The 20,031-nt window shown below is 43.6% G+C and overlaps 1 protein-coding gene across 1 annotated transcript in view; it reads left to right on the top strand.

Moving 5' to 3' along the window:
* The first annotated feature begins 5,257 nt into the window (after positions 1-5,257).
* Positions 5,258-20,031, top strand: part of SEMA3A (semaphorin 3A) — a 201,705-nt gene continuing 186,931 nt past the window's right edge. The window contains exon 1 of the mRNA XM_081860959.1: positions 5,258-6,185. Within this exon, the coding sequence (XP_081717085.1) occupies positions 6,068-6,185 (118 nt within the window). The 5' untranslated portion in view covers positions 5,258-6,067. The remainder of the gene's footprint in view (positions 6,186-20,031) is intronic.

Here is a 20,031-nt window from a genome sequence, read left to right as displayed (position 1 = left end):
ATTTGTGTACACTATAGCAGTGCGCTTTAATCATAGGAACCCTGGAGTTCCCTGGGAGCTCATTGGCATTCCTTGAAGATCAGGATGGTCGGGGGAAATGTATGAATGTCAGCTTGCCCAACCACTACAGGTTTTGCTCTGGCATGCACAGTAATGAAGGAGGGCTGTATAGGTTCCAGTGTATACTATCAAACTGAGGCATGGAGAGAGTCAAACCCAGCAGATGTGACCAAGTAACCCATGCAAACCCTAGGAAAAAGGTTCCAGATTCAACCCTCCGCAGTATATGTTTCTTGGCAGAGAAACCAGTGTGAAATGGTTTCCTGAAGGTACAAGTTAGAAAACCACAGCTCGAAAATGCTTAAATATCATTGCCTTCTTTGAGCAAGTGAAGCTAGAAATATACTATTTTTTTCTTTAAGCATTTTAATTTCAGCATGGTACAAACGGCACATTTTACAAAGTCTTGATTGTGGGTCAAGGCTTGATTTCATGTTTTGTTTGCATTGTGCCCCTCAGATAAAAAGTGTAATTCACTGAGCCACCTCTCCAGATAATCTCGTTGTGTCAAGGGTTGTTCTGTTTTGTGAATGTCTGCAGTAAGTAATCCATGGAAAACAGACAGGCGTCTCTTGTCATTTTGGAGTGTTAATCCATTGCCCCCAGAGCATGAGCGTCCACAAGGATAACAAGTGTGGGAATGACCAAAACTAACATTATGTTTGGATCTTATTTTCTCAACAATGCCAGAGATCAATGGAACTGCTGAGTGTGTCAGATAAGATGTGGTGGGATTAATGAATTAAACTCAGGAAGCAGAAGGGGTTTGTTGAACATGCAAGGAGATCTCCTTTGTAGCCCGTTGGTGTGCTGTCTATTAAACAATGAAATTGGAAGCAACAAAATGCTAAGGTTTTGCTTCATAACAGTTAAAACCTCATTGCAAAATAAGAAACAACAACACGTAGTTGGAATCAAGGAGTAAAATGAACTATAATCCTATTTTATGTGGCGCCTGTGCCATCACACAAAGAAGTATGTACGAAGAAAGCTAGAATGGCATTCTGTTCCAGTTTAATGTACCAACCCCATCCTTTCTTTCTGCTTCTCAGAGTACAATTATAATGAAGTTTCCATCAAATTGTTGATTGCATTGTTCCAGTATAGCTGATTTTGTGGTGGCTGAAATGCCATTAAGGACAAAGATTAAATGGATTATTATTTTTGGTGGGGCAGGGGTTAAACTCAAATTAACCTTCAAAGAAATCAGATTATACTTTCCTAATCTGAATTGTTTTCCAATTGTCATTCTTGCTTTTAAATTAGTTACGTGATTAAAGCTTTTAAAATCCTTCAGAGATGAATTTCGAAAGAAAAATGTGGAAAAAATCAGGACTAAAATTTGAATTGAATATTGCCTCTGCTGTAGGATGGTGCATAAATTGACTGCATGCAGCTCATCACAAGCCATGCATAATACTACCATCCAGTAACTCTACTGAAACACCTATAGCCAATACTGTGCCATTTCTTCTTTCTTTTTTTTTAATAATACACTTTTATTGAAGTTTTTTTCAAAATACAATAACAGAGAATATTAAAGAGGGTAAAAAAAGAATAAAGAGATAAATATAGATAAAAAGAAAGAAATAGGTAAAAAGAACTTCCAACTATCCATCTGTCAGTTATATATACAATAATTCTTCAAGACAGTCAAATATTCACTCTAAATTAATATTCAGCTGTTCCTCCCTCTGCTAGGTGATATTTTTCCAGTCTACTATATGAGACTCTCCAGTTCATTCATTTCTTTCAATGCAAGAAGTCCAAAGAAGATTCTCCCATTGTTGTTATATATAAGAATCAACAATAGTTCTCCAACATTACAGCATTGCCTAAAATATCAGGAAACATTCGATCCTTCTCCTTTATATTCTCCAAAAATTTCTTCACTGTGTTTATTTATTAGGGCATCAATGCATAATTATTTAATTACTATATGGTCCTTAACAGCAGTGCCAACTTAAATAAAATATTGTGGGGGGCCAGGTAAGCCCCGCCCCACATAATCAATCACATGATTCAGTACGTGCACACACCATTTGAATGAGAATGCCAATCAACTGGCCTCGCCCCCCTCAAATATTTTATTGTTGGGGCCAAAGTCCCCATGGCTCCTAGGTTAGCTCCTATGCTCCTTAATTCACACCCAAGTCCATGTCTCCCAATCTCATTTCCTTCCAACCACACTTATCAATCTTTATTTTTCAAAAGAATCCAAATTTCCACCTCCTTTTTTATTCTTTCCTATTCTATTCTATTTCAGAAAAGTTGCAAGAGGCTTGATAGCTCCCCCCCCCAAAATTCAATCCAAATTGCACACAGAATCCTTCCTTTCTCCTTAAGTCATTTTTGCAGGTACATTGAAACCTTCACATTCTCGTGTAGATTTCTCTGACTTTAAAGACAAGGTTTAAAAAAGTGATTAAAATCAATAGATGTTCCCTCTTGTGTGAGTAACCTTGCGTTGCGACCGATGCAGTCTCTGCATCCTTGTATTTAACTAGCCTAAAACATATGTCAGTTATTTCATCCTGGAACAGTTTGAAACATTGGAGCAAGGAAACATCAGGGCAAGGAACCATAAACACTTTTGGACAACAAGCATGTTTAGAAAAAGCTGGCTTCTCATCTATTTGCTTATGCTGTGAACGATCTGGAAAATCTGGGAATGCAAAAATAGAACATTCTGTATGAGCATGTCTGCATGAGGCTTTCTTCCAGAGACCAGATGTCTTCATTAAGTTATCCTCTAAAATGCTGGGAGGTTCAAATAGGAGTCTCTGACAGCTTTCTCCCTGCACCACCCTGCAGTGGTTTGCCAGAAGAGGGAGCTTCTGGTGCTGTGAGGTTGATATCCACTGCTTCTTGGGGGGGGGGGGGGGGGCATCAGTGCAGATACATGCGTGGAAGAAGGCACTGCGGCCTGATCTTTGCCAATGGACACACAGTCCAAACAGTTTCATTGGTTCAGTCTGAGAAAACTCAATTTCACAAAGAAGGAACAGGGAGGCTTTCACCTGATGCAGATAACCTTTTTGGTTTCCCCAGCCCTGCAACCCACACACCCCAGAACTCCTATACATGAAGCTGTCATCTGTGCATGTGCAATGGTTGTCTCAAGTGTTTGCACCGTTCTTAATATTCTTTCGTATCGTCTTTGAGTAAGAATTGCATAAAGATGAAGATGATGGGCAGTTTTGTTTTGTTTTTTTAATAAATATTTTTATTAAGTTTTAGAAAAGACAATAAACATGAAAAGGAAAAACAAATACACAAAAATACAAAATTATAAAATAAATAGGAAAAAAGAGAAAATAGTTTCAAAAAAGAAAAGAAAAAACACATTTTAAGAAAAAAAATCCCTCTTTTTACTTCTCATCTTTGATTCACTTATTTTCTTGACTTCCTCACATCTCCCTTTTTTGTATCCCTGTTAAAAATTAATTCAGCAAATTCATATCCAATTTATTTGTCTAATTATCCATCCAATCTTATTTTTAACCTCGTTGCTAGAACCCCTTCAGTTCATTTCAATGCCATTAACATTCAAAAATTTTACAATATTTCTGTAAGTAAATTTTAAATTTCTTCCAATCTTCTTCCACCGACTCTTCTCCCTGGTTTCGGATTCTGCCAGTCATTTCCGCCATCTCCATATAGTCCATTACTTGCATCTGCCATTCTTCCAGGGTGGGTAGGTCTTGTGTCTTCCAATGCTTTGCGATGAGTATTCTTGCTGCTGCTGTTGCGTACATAAAAAAAATTCTATCCTTCTTTGACACCAATTGGCCGACTATGCCCAGGAGAAAGGCCTCTGGTTTCTTAGGGAAAGTGTACTTGAGTACCTTTTTAAGTTCATTATATATCATCTCCCAGAAAGCCTTAATCCTTGGGCACGTCTGATGATGGGCAGTTTGAAGAACCTTGTGCAAGAGTTCTTCCCAGGGTGAGAGGCTGGGAGAAGAGAGGGATGCATTTTTCTGTATGAGACAAAAGTTGGGATACACTTGTGAGAGAGAATCTTGTATTTTTCTATCTCTCTTCTTCTTCTTCTTTGTGTTATTCTTTGCTTCAGCTTGAGTGTCTTTTATTGTATTGTGGAAATTTTAATAAAACTTCATTATCAAATGTCTGCACCATTCTTAAGAGAATGTGGCTTAAATTGGAGAAGAAACATGTCAGACAGCAGTATTTGTCAAGTAACTACATAATTTATATGGATTGTGGCTGAAGTCGTATGAAGATGCCTTCATTAACTAGCAGTGGGAGCACACACTGAAAGTGGCGTAAGTGGCAATGTGAACATATATTAAGTTCATTGACCTTACTCTGAGTAAAACATAGCTGAATATCATTCAGTGACGAGTTGAAGGCTACCCAAGACTCACATGAAATGAGCTTCATGGGTAAATGGAGATTTGAACCTAAGCTTTTCCAGCCCTGGTCAATGAACCACTCCCCCACATTGACTGTCAGTAATAATGGTTCCTTGAGAATGTGTGCCCTGATGAGGACATGTTAACAATATTTCATTAACAGACATGAGCATAAATAGATATCAAACAAATCTTTTCTCGATTCTTGACAAAACTGAATCCATGATCTCACCAAATGAATGTTCAAGTGTGCATATGTATTGGATCTTCCTTTGCCCCTTGAGAGAGGGGAGCAAGTTTACTAATAGATTGCTTCGGAAAGCCAGAGCCTCCCCAAAGAGAGGGGGGGGGGAATGGATATTTTTAATTTAAGGTGGTGGTAGGGAGAGAGATCTTGAGAGAATCCCTTGTATAATTTACAAGTCTCATTGGACTTATATGTGTCTTAACGAGGACTTTTTTTTTTAACTAGGAATTTCTCTTGCTGGCTGGGAGGTTCTTGGGGAGGAGGGTTTGTTAACAAGACTTTAAATTAAACTCCAGTAGTAAGGTTACGTTGATGGAAGGCTCTCTAACTCTCTCTTTCTTTTCCCTTTTGTTATCAGCAACGGAGTAAAAACAAAATTACACTTATCGTTCAGATGGATTATTTATGACAGTAGAAAGAGTCAAGGACTAACACCAGGGGGGAGAAACTTTTCCTTAAGATAGGGGAGCGAGAAACGGCAATGGGAGAGAAAGCTCGCGCATTTGATGGCGAAATTTATTGCTCCCTGCCTTTCCCGAACTGGTCCCTCCGCAAATCCTTGGCTCGATGTTTTTTGCATGTGTGCTTGGTGACAGCAGGAGGAAGGAAAGTGGGCTGTGCTACGCTTGTTCTCCCATTGTCAGACACTCTGGAGAGAGTGTTGGGTTAAAAAGAAGGGGAAGGGAGGAGGGGAGAGGGAGAGAGCGGGGGGGGGGGGAGAGAAACTCTGCAGATTCCTGTGTCATCTCTGCCTCTCCATGTGCGCAGGAAAACTCGGTGCTGCTGCTGCTGCTGCTGTTGCGTCTCTGCCCCCGTTTGGCATTCCTGCTGCCTGCAACTGAAGCCGGAGGGGAGCACCAGAGCGGGATTGGCTCGGGGCACAAGGCGACCGCCGAGCAGGGCTTTGGTTATGATTCTTCTTTTTTGAAGGCGAGAGAGGTTGGCAGGGGAAAGCGCCAGGAAGCCGCCACTCTGGTCCCTTTTCCGCTTTTGCCCTGCACCGGTTGCGCCTCTCTCGGAGCCACTGCGCGCTGGCTCGCCATCCTTCTCCTTCCACGCCGCGCGTGGGGTGAGGGTGGCGAATCGTTGCGAGCTGGTTTTTGTGTGTGTCTGTGTCCACCTCCCCACATGTGTGTCTGTGCGTGTCCCCTTCCGCTCCGGTGACTTAAGAGAAGGAGGAGATGTTACAAACCTGGCCATGAGGTTTTTGGATCACCCTGCGCTCCTGAACGAAACTGATCCGGGTCACCTGTTACCTCTCGGTTTTTAGATCGCTTTGAACTTCTGCTTGGACCCATCGCTCCCCCCCCCCAAACTCCCTACACCCAGGAGACCAGAAGGGAGCGCCGGGGGGGAGGACTATCCAGTGCTCTTCTGCAGCATGGGCTGCACCCGCCGGACGGCTTGCCTTGTCTGGGGAGTATTTCTACTAGCAGAAAGCGCTCGCTGCCAACATGCCAAGAAGGACAACGTGCCGCGCCTCAAATTATCCTACAAAGGTAAGCCTGCTCCTTTCCCCCTCCTCCTCTCTTTATTCTTTCCTGCTGGTGGTTCCTGCTCGTGCCGTTTCCCCCTTTCCCCCGAGGTTGCTCCTTGCTCGGCGGGGCCGAAACCAGCCTCCTCCTCCTCCCAGGTATCTGGTCTCGTAGTTCTGCTCGGACAGACAAAGAAGCGCGAGTTCGCCCGGGCACTAAAGCGCGCCGGGCGGGAGAACCAGCTGGGGGCTCTCCGCGGAGAACGCTGCTGCCACTGGATCGCGGTGGATTCCCTCGGGCTTCCGGCCAGTACAGGGTCCCCAGCATTCCTATCTCCCCCTCACCCCCTTTCTGCATTGCTTTCCCCATTGCATTGATCGTTTGGGGCTGCCGAGGCTTCCTAGCGCTCTCTCTCGGCGCCTGACTTCGGCTGGGATGGTGGCGAGCTGGGAAGAGTTAAGCCGTCGCCATGCATATTCAGGCGGCAGAAGTCTGACAGTCGGATGCCGAGCCGAAGCGGGCTTGGGGGGGGAGGCGTTTGCCAGGAAAACGAGGAAGCGCAAAAACGCAGTACTGGAGAGGTGCGCGCGAGGATTATATACTGTACTGCGTTTCAGACCCGGGCACCTCTCTGGTGTGGACACGTCGCCCGCATGGCTCGGATCCGGGCGCAAAAGCGACAGCGGAGAGAGGAAACTGGCACGTGATCCTTAACTTCTCCGGACCCCGCAGAACAACACCGTCGTGCAGAATTTTGCACGCAGCAGTTAAGCTGCTCTTGCAAGTTCAGGCTCCTAGTCACACCCCTCCCTGCTCCCTCCCCCCTTCCTCCCAGGGCTTGAAAAGCGCAAGAGCTGCGTGCCGTGGAAGGTTTACCTCGCACTTGCATTTGGTCCACGGATGGGAAGAAGACAGAATTGCTCTGTCTTAAGGAATCGATTTTTTAAAAAAAAAAATCAGCTCGTTATTAATTTGTAATAGGGGAGAAGATCACTCTGGCTTCAGATGGGGAAGCGAGGCGCATAGCTTACTTCCCATAATGCAGAAAAGAAAGAGCTTGTGTCTATGGTTATATGCGTCCCTCGTGGCATGTTGTATTTATGTCTGTGCAGGTTGTGGCAGTGAAAGGAGAAGGGGGTGGGGTGTCTCCCAGTTTCCCACTTTCAATGAGGAAGATTTATGTCCTTGTTTCCACCAGTTTGTTTAAACGAATAAAGGAAAAGTCCAGCAAAGTCTCAGGGACCAAGTAGCAGCACACTCCTAACCAGGCCTACTGAGAAGTAAAGCCTATTGAATTCAGTGGGGCTTACTCGCAGGTAGGTGGGTTTGGACTGCAACCTAGGTTGTGCAACTCAAGCTTGATAAATCTTGGGGTAGGTCCACTGATGGTGAAGGAGACGATGGGAGGAACCTGGCCATTAGCTGCTCAGGGACTGATTGATGCCAGGCGGACAACACCAGCATGCCTTGGCTGAGCAACCTAAAGGCTGATTTTAAAAAAAAAACACAGGACAACAATGACATATGTGTATTCTGACTTAAGAGTGAAATCAGTGTATGGGAATATCCTAAAACAAGCCTGTGTGTGCATGTGCATATGTATGAAAGCAACACTCTGTTGTTCTTGGAATACGCTAATTAATTTGCCGTGAAAAGATGGCTAATAAGAATGCAGGAAAGTTACCTTTTCCTTTCTAATATGAGTCATCACCATATAATCAGACCCTAAATTCCAAATGACATTTAATTGCTTATGATCTAATTAACTTTAATGCATCTATTGAACTGCAATTGCATGTACAGCAGGGATTATTTAAGTAGCTGGTTTAAACTGATCTGTTAACAAGAACAATGTCTCATCAAAACTATTTCTAACTCTCTGAGGCGACAATCCTTTACTTAGGAGCAAGTCCCTTGGAATCCACTGGGACGTACAGTACCTCTGAGTAAACATACATAGGTGTGCACTGTTAGCCTGCACTCTTAGGCAGACTGACCTGGCAGCAAACCTCACTGAACTCAGGAGGACTAACTTCCGAGTGAAGAAGCATTGGATCGTGCTGCTAAAGTTTAGTGGAAGTCCTAATTCTGCCACCTCTCAGCAGAAAGAAAGACCATTTATTCCATTGGGTTTGGGTGGTGTATCCCATGGTTATTTTATCTTGATTGGGTTTGGCATGCGGACTGAGATATCAGTGTTGTTGTGTTGCTTCAATACATTTCCTACATGTTTTGATGAAACTATACCAGAACGGTGGTTTCCTGCTTTTGCTTTTTCCATTAATATTCATCAACTTAGACATCAAACAGGAGACTGGAGGATCTGGAGCATGAGCTTCCTATGCATATTTACCACAAAGTAAGGACTTGCTGCCAAGTGAGTTTGTGTACAATTGCAACCCTGGTGATCTTTCTGCTTTGGGCTATTATTTATTTCCCACCTTTGCTTTTTGCCTTACATGGAGCTTGTGATGGGATACAACAGATGATCTTTCCAATAACTACCCTCTGTGGGAGGTTAGATCCGAGTGATGATATTAATTTGAACCCAGCCACCCACTGAGCTTCAGGGTGAAGCCACAATGTCAAATCTATCTCTCTCTCTTCTCAGTGCTCAAAGCTCTCCACTACAACATGCTGGCTCTGAATCTAATATGAAAACTAAATGAGCAACAACAAAACCAACCAAAGAACCACCTTAGTGCCCAAATCTCTGTTCTTCATTAATAAATTTACACCACAAAGAACTTATAACCCACCTGCTCTCAGCAACCAGAAACATCATAACCAGACACTGGAGAGACCTGTCAGGAGTAAGCATGGACCAATGGTACCAAATAGTATGGGAAACAGCCCTACTAGAAAAATTAACTAATAAACTGAAACTGACACGGGGACAAACAGAAGAAGACGCCTTCACCCCGGTATGGCTCCCCTTTATCACATACACAGCCCAACAGGACAACGACAATAATCCACCAACAGCATACAAATCAATATGGCTAACCTGATCCAAAACACCCACCCACCTCACTCACACACGAAAACAAAGATCACCACAGCCAATCACAAGCAAACAATCACACCCTAAGCCAACCCCAACCTCTCTCACCACCAAAGGAACACAAGTGAACAACACAAGCAACGCTGACACCAAACTCTACATACATTAAACATAATAGAAACACCGCCACCCGACCCCACCCCCATCCATCCTCCCTCTCCCCACCCCCCTTTCTTTTTTCTTTCTGTTTTCTTCTCCCCAAATGCCTCATCAAATGAAACGGATTTGTAAAAACGTTACATGGAAGAAGAAGAAGAAGAAGAAAAAAAAAAACGAGGCACTACACTTCTGTAAAACAAGAAAATCCTTAATAAAAACTATTAAAAAAATAAAATAAATCAAATCGAGTGTTTAAGCACATGCTACAGTAGGCAGCATACATGAAATACTTTGAAACACTCTTAATATGCTTCATAAACACTATGCCAGCGTTATTATTTCTTTGATCTACTTGCTTACCTCTGTGCAGCTTTTGCTACAGGATCAGGCTGGCAGCCTGAGTGAGGGATGTGCTCTAGCAGTGCCTGCAATGCCATTAATATCTAGTTACCAAGGGACATGGAAGAATAAAGAACATGAGCTAATAAAGCTTTGGATAATTAATTGTCCTTCTAATGCGCACGCTGTGAATATTTCCTCAGTGAAATGAGCTCAGCAGTCGCTGTAAGTGCTCTCTGTTAACAGAGAGATGTTGTTGAGCAGGAGATTAATATGCTGCAAATGAGCACAGTGGTTCTATTGCATGACAGCACGACAAGGCATTTTCTCACTACTAGGGCTAACTCTGGCGAAGGGTTGGGGGAAATTCTTTTTTCCAGATACTGCTAACAATGTGAAGATATTGCCCTTTGGCTACCCAGCAGGTTTCTCTTAGGCATAGGGTGCTGGGTAATTTAATAACATAAACTGTGAAATGAGCAGGTGGGTGTGTAGGAACATGCCAAGCCATTTTCCTTCTCCTATCTTACAGACTAATATTTTTCTCACACACTCTCTGTTTTACACGTGAGCAGCTGTCTTGCAGTCAGTTGTCAGATAACTGATGCTAAAGGTTTCTTTCTAAGCAGCTTGTTTCTTCCTGACTTATTAGGTGTTAAGCGCAGTTGAACTTCATAGATTTGTTTATTTTTCTGAAAGATTTCTAACCTGCGTTTCTGGGCAACCTGCCTTCTTTAGGCAGTTTGCAAAGATGTAAAACACCACAACAAAATTAACTCCACTAATTTGAAAGAGGCTTGCTGGAAACATTTTTTTTTAAAAAAGAGTAAATCATGAAGGGTTAAATCCCCACCAACGTTAATTTCCTATGGTCACTTGTTTTCAAAGGTCTGCCATTAGCTCTGCCATTTCTCAGGTTGGTAGAGACTGAAATTTCTGCAACCTCTCTTTTCTTGAATCCTTGTGACTTCCTTTCGTTCAGACTTGTACCAAATTAGAACCATCCTATATTATGAGAGGGAGTGATATGAAGAGCATGCATTTAGATGCTCAGAGTCATGGACTTTTTATTGGAAATAGCAGGTGCTAAGACATATCTAGGTTTCCAGGATTCAAATAACTATATGAGGCGAACAGGTTTCTAAGACTAGCTTTTCTCACCCTCAACATACACGTGCATACACACACACACCCCTTTGAAACTTAGTACAGCTTTTTAAAAACTCCTTGTGATACCGTATGTAGAGTCTCAGCTGCTTCTGGAAGGGAAAGACAAACATTTCAGTAAGCCCATGCAGGTCCTTGGTTAAGGCTAAAGTTGTTCTTTGGAGCCCAGTTCTAAGTTTTTATGTAAATAGGGTCTTGTGTCCCAAATCCCCGTTTGTTTTTCCCCAAAGCAGCCACAGTACAATTAATGCTGTAATATGTACACATATGTACACAATATGTACACAATGTACACTTACTTTTCAGCAGAACGCACATAAATTAAAGATAGCCATCTGGGTTCATTAGCTTAATATAACCACCCAAAATGTCGTAAAGTTGTGAGCAAGCTTCCAAGTTCCTCGAAGCTCTTCTTTATGCTGGATGTAAAGTGAGGAGAGAAAATGTTAAGCCCTAAAAGTCAGCAGTTTCTAACAGTCACAGATGTGGGGGGTCTGTTTTGTTTTCTTCTCAAGGTAATTGCAAACTATTCCCAGGGAAATTGGACTTGGGTGTAGAAGAATTGATATAAGAATTTATGGTAAACTAAGGTGATTTCCAAGGGACGCGGGTGGCGCTGTGGGTAAAACCTCAGTGCCTAGGACTTGCCGATCGCATGGTCGGCGGTTCGAATCCCCGCGACGGGGTGAGCTCCTGTCGTTCGGTCCCAGCTTCTGCCCACCTAGCAGTTCGAAAGCACCCTTACGTGCAAGTAGATAAATAGGTACCGCTTTATAGCAGGAAGGTAAACGGCGTTCCGTGTGCTGTGCTGGTGCCGGTTCGCCAGAGCAGCTTCGTCACGCTGGCCACGTGACCCGGAAGTATCTGCGGACAGCACCAGCTCCTGGCCTCTAGAGTGAGATGAGCGCACAACCCCAGAGTCTGTCAAGACTGGCCCATACAGGCAGGGGTACCTTTACCTTTATCTTTAAGGTGATTTCCGTGTACACACTCAAAATCTTATTTAAACAAGGTGGTCTTCAACACATTGACCATAATGCTGAGGCATATATCCTTGGGCTTGGATTCCAGCAAATTCTTATGATCTGGTGTAGGTGATTTCAGCTGTTTCTCAATAAACTTCCTTCCCTCCCAACAAACTACGGATGCCCAAACTTTTTTCAAAGAGGGCCAGATTTGATGAAGTGAACATGCATGAGGGCCGACCAAAGTTGTTGAGCTTTTTTTATACAATTTTTAAAGGATTTGAGCCAAATAAATAAACTGCCAAAGGAGCCGGATAAAACCAGCCGAGGGGCCGGATTAGGCCCCCCAAAATGGGCTTTGGACATGCCTGCAAAAAATGGAATGGATTTTTAGCACTGTGCTTAAGGATAGCTTCATTGTGTTCAAGGGATGTACATTAATTGAGTCCCAATAACTTGTCTCAAAACTGAATTACCATATTATTATTATTATTATTATTATTATTATTATTATTATGGCTTAATTTCTACACCACTTTACAGTTTTGAGGAAAAAATCCCAAGGCAGTTTACAACACATTAAAACATTAAATAGAACAATCCAGAATCAAACACTACTAAAAGTCAAATTTAAAGTATACATTCAAAGCAACATAATTAACAGGAAACATGTCATCTTAAAAGATTTCAAAATAAAACATTACAAAGGAGGTCAATCACAAAGTGCACATAAATTAACATAAATTTATGTTAATAAATTAACATAAATTAACTAAAGCAGCATAATTAACAAGAGAATAACATATGAGTTAACTCTACGAAAACCATAATATTGCGGAGAGATAATACAAAAGCCCTTTTCTTTGAGGCTCAAATGTTTACCACATGAACAGCACACATGGCTGAAGTGTCACTGTTCCCTTGATTTTGCAAAAATGCGTGAGCTGCCTCAACAGAAAAGTATTGTTCTTGGGTTGATGTTGGTCAATATGCACATTCTGTTCTCAGCCTATTCACACGTCCATATTTATTTTACCTATTTCATGAAATTTATACACCACTTAATTGTAAAAAAACAACAACAACAACCCAACAACATCAAAGTGGTTTACAGAAGATAAAACAGAAAAAAAATAGAACTCTACATTATAAAGTATAAAAGTTAAAATACTAAAACTGATTAAAATTACCTCGACTTTCAAAACATCTGAGTAAGGTAACGGTAAAGGTACCCCTGACCATTAGGTCCAGTTGTGGATGACTCTGGGGTTGCAGCGTTCATCTCACTTTACTGGCCGAGGGAGCCGACGTTTGTCCGCAGACGGTTTTTCCGGGTCATGTGGCCAGCATGACTAAGCCACTTCTGGCAAACCAGAGCAGTGCATGGAAACGCCATTTACCTTCCCGCTGGAGCGGTGCCTATTTATCTACTTGCACTTTGACGTGCTTTGGAACTGGTAGGCGAGCAGGAGCAGGGACCGAGCAACAGGAGCTCACCCCATCGTGGGGATTCGAACCGCTGATCGGCAAGCCCTAGGCTTTGTGGTTTAGACCACAGCGCCACCCGTGTCCCAGCATCTGGGTAGGATTGTCTAAATGTTTTTAGCAGGTGCCAAGAAGTTCAGTGGAAGGGCGTTTGCTAATGCCACATGGGGTAGGCACACAGCATGTGGGGCATAGAGGGAGCCCCCTGCGGCTGCACCAGCCCAGCCCTCACCACTACTTCCACCACACAGCTTTGCAAAGCTGCAACAACTTCTCTATCACGATGTTGTGGTGAGCATGGCCAGGCGCATGGATTATCACCAGGCAGTTGCCACCACTCTTCGACGGTGTGCCATCTGGATGAGAGAGTCTCGCAAGGTTGACTCTGCTCACAGATGGCGAAGTTCTGAGGAAGCAGCTTCCATGTGATGGTGACAGCAGGGCCCCCTCTGAGTTTTACCCTGGGCGGGAGCTCCTTTCCCTTCCCATTGGTGGTAGGCAAAAGTGGGCAGGGCATGGGATGTGATCTTTGCACAGTAGATGTCTGTCCAGTCATGCAAAAGGCAGAGGTTTCTCTCCCGATAAGCAAGAGGCATGGCCACAGTCCAAGGACACAGTTCAACGAGGGAGAACCAGTCAAGGAGAGCGAGGAGCAGGGCTGCCAGAGAACATTGACCAAGGAGAGTCCCAAGAGCTAAACCTGGAGAATTAGATTACCCACTTGGGCTTCCCTCTACTGAGCTGTGCCAACCCAGTATCCATATGCACATTTTTTTCTGTTCTTTTCCTTTTTGCATTTGTTTTTAGAACCCAAGAAAACAGCAGATATGAAAAACACCAGATTTTTGACATCCACTTAAATTGACTTACAAACCCTTCCACCTCTCAGAACCTCTCTTAAGTCTGTGAACCACATTCAGTCTCTGCACGCGTAAACCAAAAGTTTCTCAAATCCATCTGTCTCATCCCATTTGTTTATTGAACATTTCTCAATTCTCTTAAGGATGTTTGGGAAGAGTAAATGTGTGGTTCTTTTTGTTATTGTTGCTGCTATTGTTACACAATTGAATGCACATTGCTTCAGGACAATTAACGGGAAAATGATTCCCTGCGTATTCATTTCTTCTTTTCACAGTCTTTCTTTCAAGTCCTATTACAATAAAGTACTCTGGCTCATAATTGTCCACAAATGATCAAGATGTGAGATGTAGCAAAGAGTAAGCTCAAGAAATGGACACAGTTTAGATTAAAATTAGCAAAACTGCATGTAAATCTCCTGTCAGGTGACAGATTGGTACAACTTCATGAGTTCTTACAAGTTTTCAGGGAAACTTTACAAAGCACTTTGTATAAAATTATTAAAACATTAATAATCCATTTCACAGATCACATTTCACAAGTGTTAACCAAACAATGTAAATTGTGGCTACGACAAGGAATGCACCATGGTAGGACTGGTATTTTATTTTATTTTATTTTATTTTAACATTTATACACCACCTATCATTCAGAGAGCTCAAGGTGGCTTAGACTGTTCTTTTACTCCCCTGCTCATCATCACACCAACCCTGTGAGGAAGACTAGGCTGAGAATGAGTCGCTGTCTGAAGGTCACCCAGGGCTGCAGCTCCCTGTCGAGCCTGGTGGCCCTTGTGACCAAGCCAGGTCCGCCGCCACCTGACAGCCCTTACATAGTCATGGCCAGCAGGAGAAATGCAAAGGGCCTGGAACCTTTGTAGAAAATAAGAATGTAGTCAGGGCATCCAAGGACATGATGCTTGTAGTGTCTTAGCCCCATGAGGATTTTGGGGAATAAGAGAAAACAACCTCCCAATGGAGGCTGTTCCACTGTTGCTGAACAGTTCACTGTCAGAAAGCATCCCTCCAAGTCTCCCTATTTTCCAGAGACAGTCCCAGATTTATGAAAGCCACCCCGGCTTCTGATCTGATCTTGAAATGTCCCTATTTCCACTGCTAGTAGCGGTGCCACCGAACTTGGGGAAGAGGACGAGCCAGCGCTTGTCCTGGGCAGCAGTGGCAGTGGTATCTGTGAGGGAGCATGCTATGGCCTTTCCATGGCTGCTGCTGCCGGCCTCCTCCCCATGGCAGCTTCTAGAAGCTTCTGGACAGCGGATGAGGAGGAGCAGAGACTGCTTCCACTCCCGAAACCCAGCCTTGTGTGAAGCGCCAGCCCTGAGGTGCAGGCAAAGGGCAATGCTGCCCTGGGTGGGGAGAAAGGGGAAGCGGAGCACAGCTCAAGGAGTCTTCATTGGGGGGGGGGGATGCTTTGTGCATCCATGTCTAATCTTTTTTCCTTTCTAATTGGTGTGAGTTTTTTCTTTTTAAAAATCTACTAAAAAACGTCTACTAAATACAGACGGTCGTTTACCCTCGCTAGATTCAACGTGTTGCCATCTGCCTTATTGCAGGGCAGATTCGAGGGTAAACCATACGCGGAACGAGTCTACCTGTGCGGCTTGATGGAGGTAGAAACTGTCTCTCATGCCTTGTTCCGCTGCCGATATATGCTCGGCATTTATCATCCCTGTTATACAGAAATCTCCAAATGGGTCTGAACTTCAATGTCTAAAATCCCTGGTAGAGGACAAGGATCCTGAGATCACGCTAAGGGTGGCCAAATTCTGTGTGACCGTCATAAAATGTAGGGAACAAGCTGTGCTACCATAATGACTAAGGCCTTAAATGACAATTTTAGGTTATATTTTTGTGATTAAGATTTAGTTTACATATTTTTAACTGTTGCTATATCTGTATTGCCCCTGTTATACCCAGCTGCAAATTCAAATGTTTCCCTATCGTGTTTTATGACTTCCCTGATGTTGTATGTGAGCTGGAACTGGTCTGTGACCAAAATTAATAAATTCTAATCTACTAAAGAATAAAATAAGATCGGGATTAAGGAGTTTTTTCAGGACAGTGGAGGGCGTGCATGCTGTGTCCCATTGGTGAATGGGCGTGGCACTTGCCCTTCTTCTGATAGGAAATACTCTGCAGGTGGGGGGAGAATGGGGGTGGGTCCAGGAGGGGCAGGGGGGTTGGAGTGAGAAATATCCTGATTTTCATCTGAGTAATGTTGGAGGGCATGGAATCTCCTTTCTTATAACTTGAATCCATTGGTTTGGGCCCTAGCCTATGGAGCAGGAGAAAAAGAAGCCTTCTCCATCTTTCATATGACAATTCTATACAATTTGAGTATAGGTGTACTCCTTAATATGGGTGAAAAGGTTGCTGCATGTTTTCCTATCCTTGTGACCTGCTGGCTCAGTTCTTAAGGCACGGGCCAAAAGACATCGGCCCTCTTTCATCTCTGGTTGTTAAAACAGTGACACTGAAATACCTAAACCTTCATTTCTGTACTTTCCAGCTCCATGGAACTTGGTATGGGCACACACATGTGCCTAAGACGTGTGTGTGTGTGTGTGTGTGTGTGTGACCTTTTCTTTCTGGGGCTGTGATGCTCACCTGCCTCCTGAACACCAGGGTGCTCCCGAGAAGAGGAAGAGTGAGGCAGCAAGGAGACATTCTGTTTTGGGAAGTGATTTATAAATTCAATAAACTAAAAACAATCTTGTGACTTATGAAGGCGGTACAGGGGCTCGTCATTCTGATGGTTAGCTTTAACAGCGAAATGGTGTGGCACCTTTTCACTAGAAGCAGGGAAAGAGGAGGGTGAGCCTGTTGGACTTTGCCAGCTTTTGCTTGGCACTCAGTGAGGAGAGGATGAAGAGGAGAGACAATCCCTTCCAACACCCTCCTCTGCACCTCCCCTCTTGCAGCTGCTCTCTGCAAATGGAAAGCAGGATTTTACCCTAAGAGATGCTTTGCAGAACTTGCTATATTAAACAGCAGAAACGTGCATGCTTCTGGACAGGAGCTTTCCAGATACTCCTTTTGCCTTAGCTAGCCCTTTTGGCTGCTAGTCCATGCCATGCCATGCCATGCTATGCTATGCCATGCCATGCCAAGCCAAGCCAAACCAAGCCAAGCCATGGTTTGGTTTGGTGTGTCATCTAAACCGGGCCTTGTGGTTAGGCTCTCTCTTGCTAATCACCAGCTGTAGCCGAGACTTGGCTTAGCGTGTGAAACAGGCCGACTTGTTGGGCTATGCTGCTAACACTCACTCTCTCTCCCTCTCTCTCTCTCTCTCTCTCTTCCATGCTTGTTTATATAGATGACATAACCACATTTTAAAACAAGCAACATATTTGTGGGATAACTGTAATGTGAGCCAGCTCTTCAGGGCAATCTATTACTTGTGTGTATGTGTGAAATTACATCAAAGAAGGAAACTGCCAACCAACTCTTTCTATTTTTGGGTTTCCTTTTAAAACTAGGTTTCTTTTCCAGGATTTCTTTAGTGCCGTGCTATGATGCTCAGATTCCTGCGTGATGTTTTGGTTTTGAAGTTTTATCTTTCTTCGGTCTGATCGCTACATCTTTAGAATGAGCTTTTGTTGCTTCGACGTGCAGGCTTTAATCTTTCCAGTTGCTTCAGATCTTCCTATTTGTTCTTTGGAGGCTGCAAATGTATTTCATTTTCCTCCCTCATTCTTCTCATGTTCTTTCTTTCTCCTGCTTTCCCCCCTAAAACAGAGTGTCAAATACAATCATGCAAAATTAACTCTGGCATTTCACATTAGGAATGGCAGTGTCTATATTTTCAGAGGCTGCTCTATTCCCTAGACAGAGATTCAAAGCCCAGGAGAATATTCTGCCACATAGTCTTTTCCCCTCATGATAAATTCTGTCACTTCAGAGTAAGTGTGCATTCAGGTTTGATATTACATACAAACTCCAAAGATGTGACATGAAAGGGTGGAAAACAGTCTATATCCCACAACTTTTGAAAGGAAGAAGAAACAAAGTCCTCCTTTATGAGAATCAAAAGGGGGACATTGGACAAACCTTTGTAACTAACGGAACAAAGTCTCCAAATCCATTTTGCTGCTATCCAAACTGCAGTGTAAGTCAAATTCCAAAGCAACTGAATCTTCAAGGCCAAGCATTAAATGATGAACCTCAACCAAGGACTACTTGTCACCACAGAAGGGAGGCTTGAAGCAATTCCTGGTTAGCACTATTAAAGGACTAATAAGCTCCAATCAATATGTAAAGATGTTGTCATGTTATTCAATCTTGGATTTTCATTGGGCATTTGAAAAGGTGGCAAGCGTGCATCTCAGAGGTCTACTGTTGGCCGCCAATGATACCTTGGCTAGATTAGGTCATTTGCTACTCATTTGCTGATGAAATTTTGTAGCAAAATCAGGAAAGGTGGGGAGAGAACCTGTATTGCTGGAGCATTTAATAATATAGAGGCACTAGGCTTCAGCTTTACATACCCTTCATGCAGAATTATTTCTACTGTAAACCATGATAAATTGGTATTGGCGAATCTGGTATTTGCTACCTATTTTTGTCAGTCTATGAGTTCTTCACTGATCCTATAGATTTGTCATAAACAAAGACTTTCCAAAATATAGCAGCACTGGAACTCTGCAAGAAGTATGATTGCTTCTGTATAATTTTAAATATTTGCTGTCTTTGTGCTGCTTTGCTCAAATGCTCAGCTAGGTGAACGTCATTAAAACAGTGTTTGCTGATAAAATAGTTAACTAATTTCCCATGAGAAGATGTGAAGGAGATTTTCATGTATCTGATTGCATTCTAAAAGTATGATGGTTCAAGGGTTACATGGCTCCTTCTAACTAGATGTCCTGCTGCTACACAAGAACAATAGCAGGTGCACTTTTGTGGTAAATAATGAAGCCATCCCAGAAGACTGACAAGAGAGGCAGAAACCAGTCATTACACACAAGTTGTGTGGCAAGAAACAAACCAAATTAGGGAAGGAGTGTCAAGATTCCTGAAACATAGTTCAGGGACAAAGCCTAGAGCCAGGACTCCAGGGTCAGGAAACTGCATAGGAGTGTCAAATTGTCCCAACAATTGGCCTTGGCTACCCACCACACTTTAAAGAGAGACAGTTAAAGTCCAACTTCTCAGGAGAATGTCTGCTATATCAGTAACTCCTGGTCCGGGTGTTCTTTCATGAGGACTGGTTCTGCTCCTGCCTGTTGAGGTGCCACTGTTGCCTCAAGAGACTACGCCATGGAGCTCTCTCCACCACACACACATCTGATGTACAAGCAGCCTCCTAGGCATCTCCTCACTCTGAGCGAAGGAAGAGGGTGCCTGCAAGACTTCCAGAGGGCGGGTGTCAGAGCTGCCTCTAGGTCCCAGCTCACAGAGGACCAACGCCAGGCTGATGTTATGTACAAAAGTCTTTATTGAAGTTTAGTTTCCATTTCAAAGCCAGAGCGTGCAGCCCTACGTCTAGACTCTAGATCGGCGAAGTCCCATCTGAATCACCTCCCCTTCCGCACCAGTTTAAGATCCTAGCCCTGCTCCACCTTCTGCGCTGCTCTCTCCTCCTCTGGGTCCTCCTGCCCGCTGGGGCATTCCCCTTTCTGGACTCTTCCGACGCTGAGTCGCTTAGCTCCTCCCCCTGCCTCCGGCGGGCTTTGGGACCCGGTTCCCAATCCTCACTCTCTGCTGTCCCGCGCTCCTGTACATTTCAACTTGCTTCTCGCGCCAACCCAGTGACCTTTCTCCTAACCGTTACACTATTTCTATCACTGCTTCCCTCTTCCGTGACACTGGCCGGATCTGACCTCCCCTCCATTGTCCGACTCTCCGAGGGAGGCGTGGTCAGCTCTGCCTCGTCTTCT

This window comes from Podarcis erhardii, assembly GCF_964252035.2.
Source record: "Podarcis erhardii genome assembly, chromosome: 5".
In the NCBI taxonomy this organism is placed as follows: domain Eukaryota; kingdom Metazoa; phylum Chordata; class Lepidosauria; order Squamata; family Lacertidae; genus Podarcis; species Podarcis erhardii.
The sequence above is the reverse complement of the archived record's forward strand: the minus strand, read 5'-3'. Positions and strand labels throughout refer to the sequence as shown.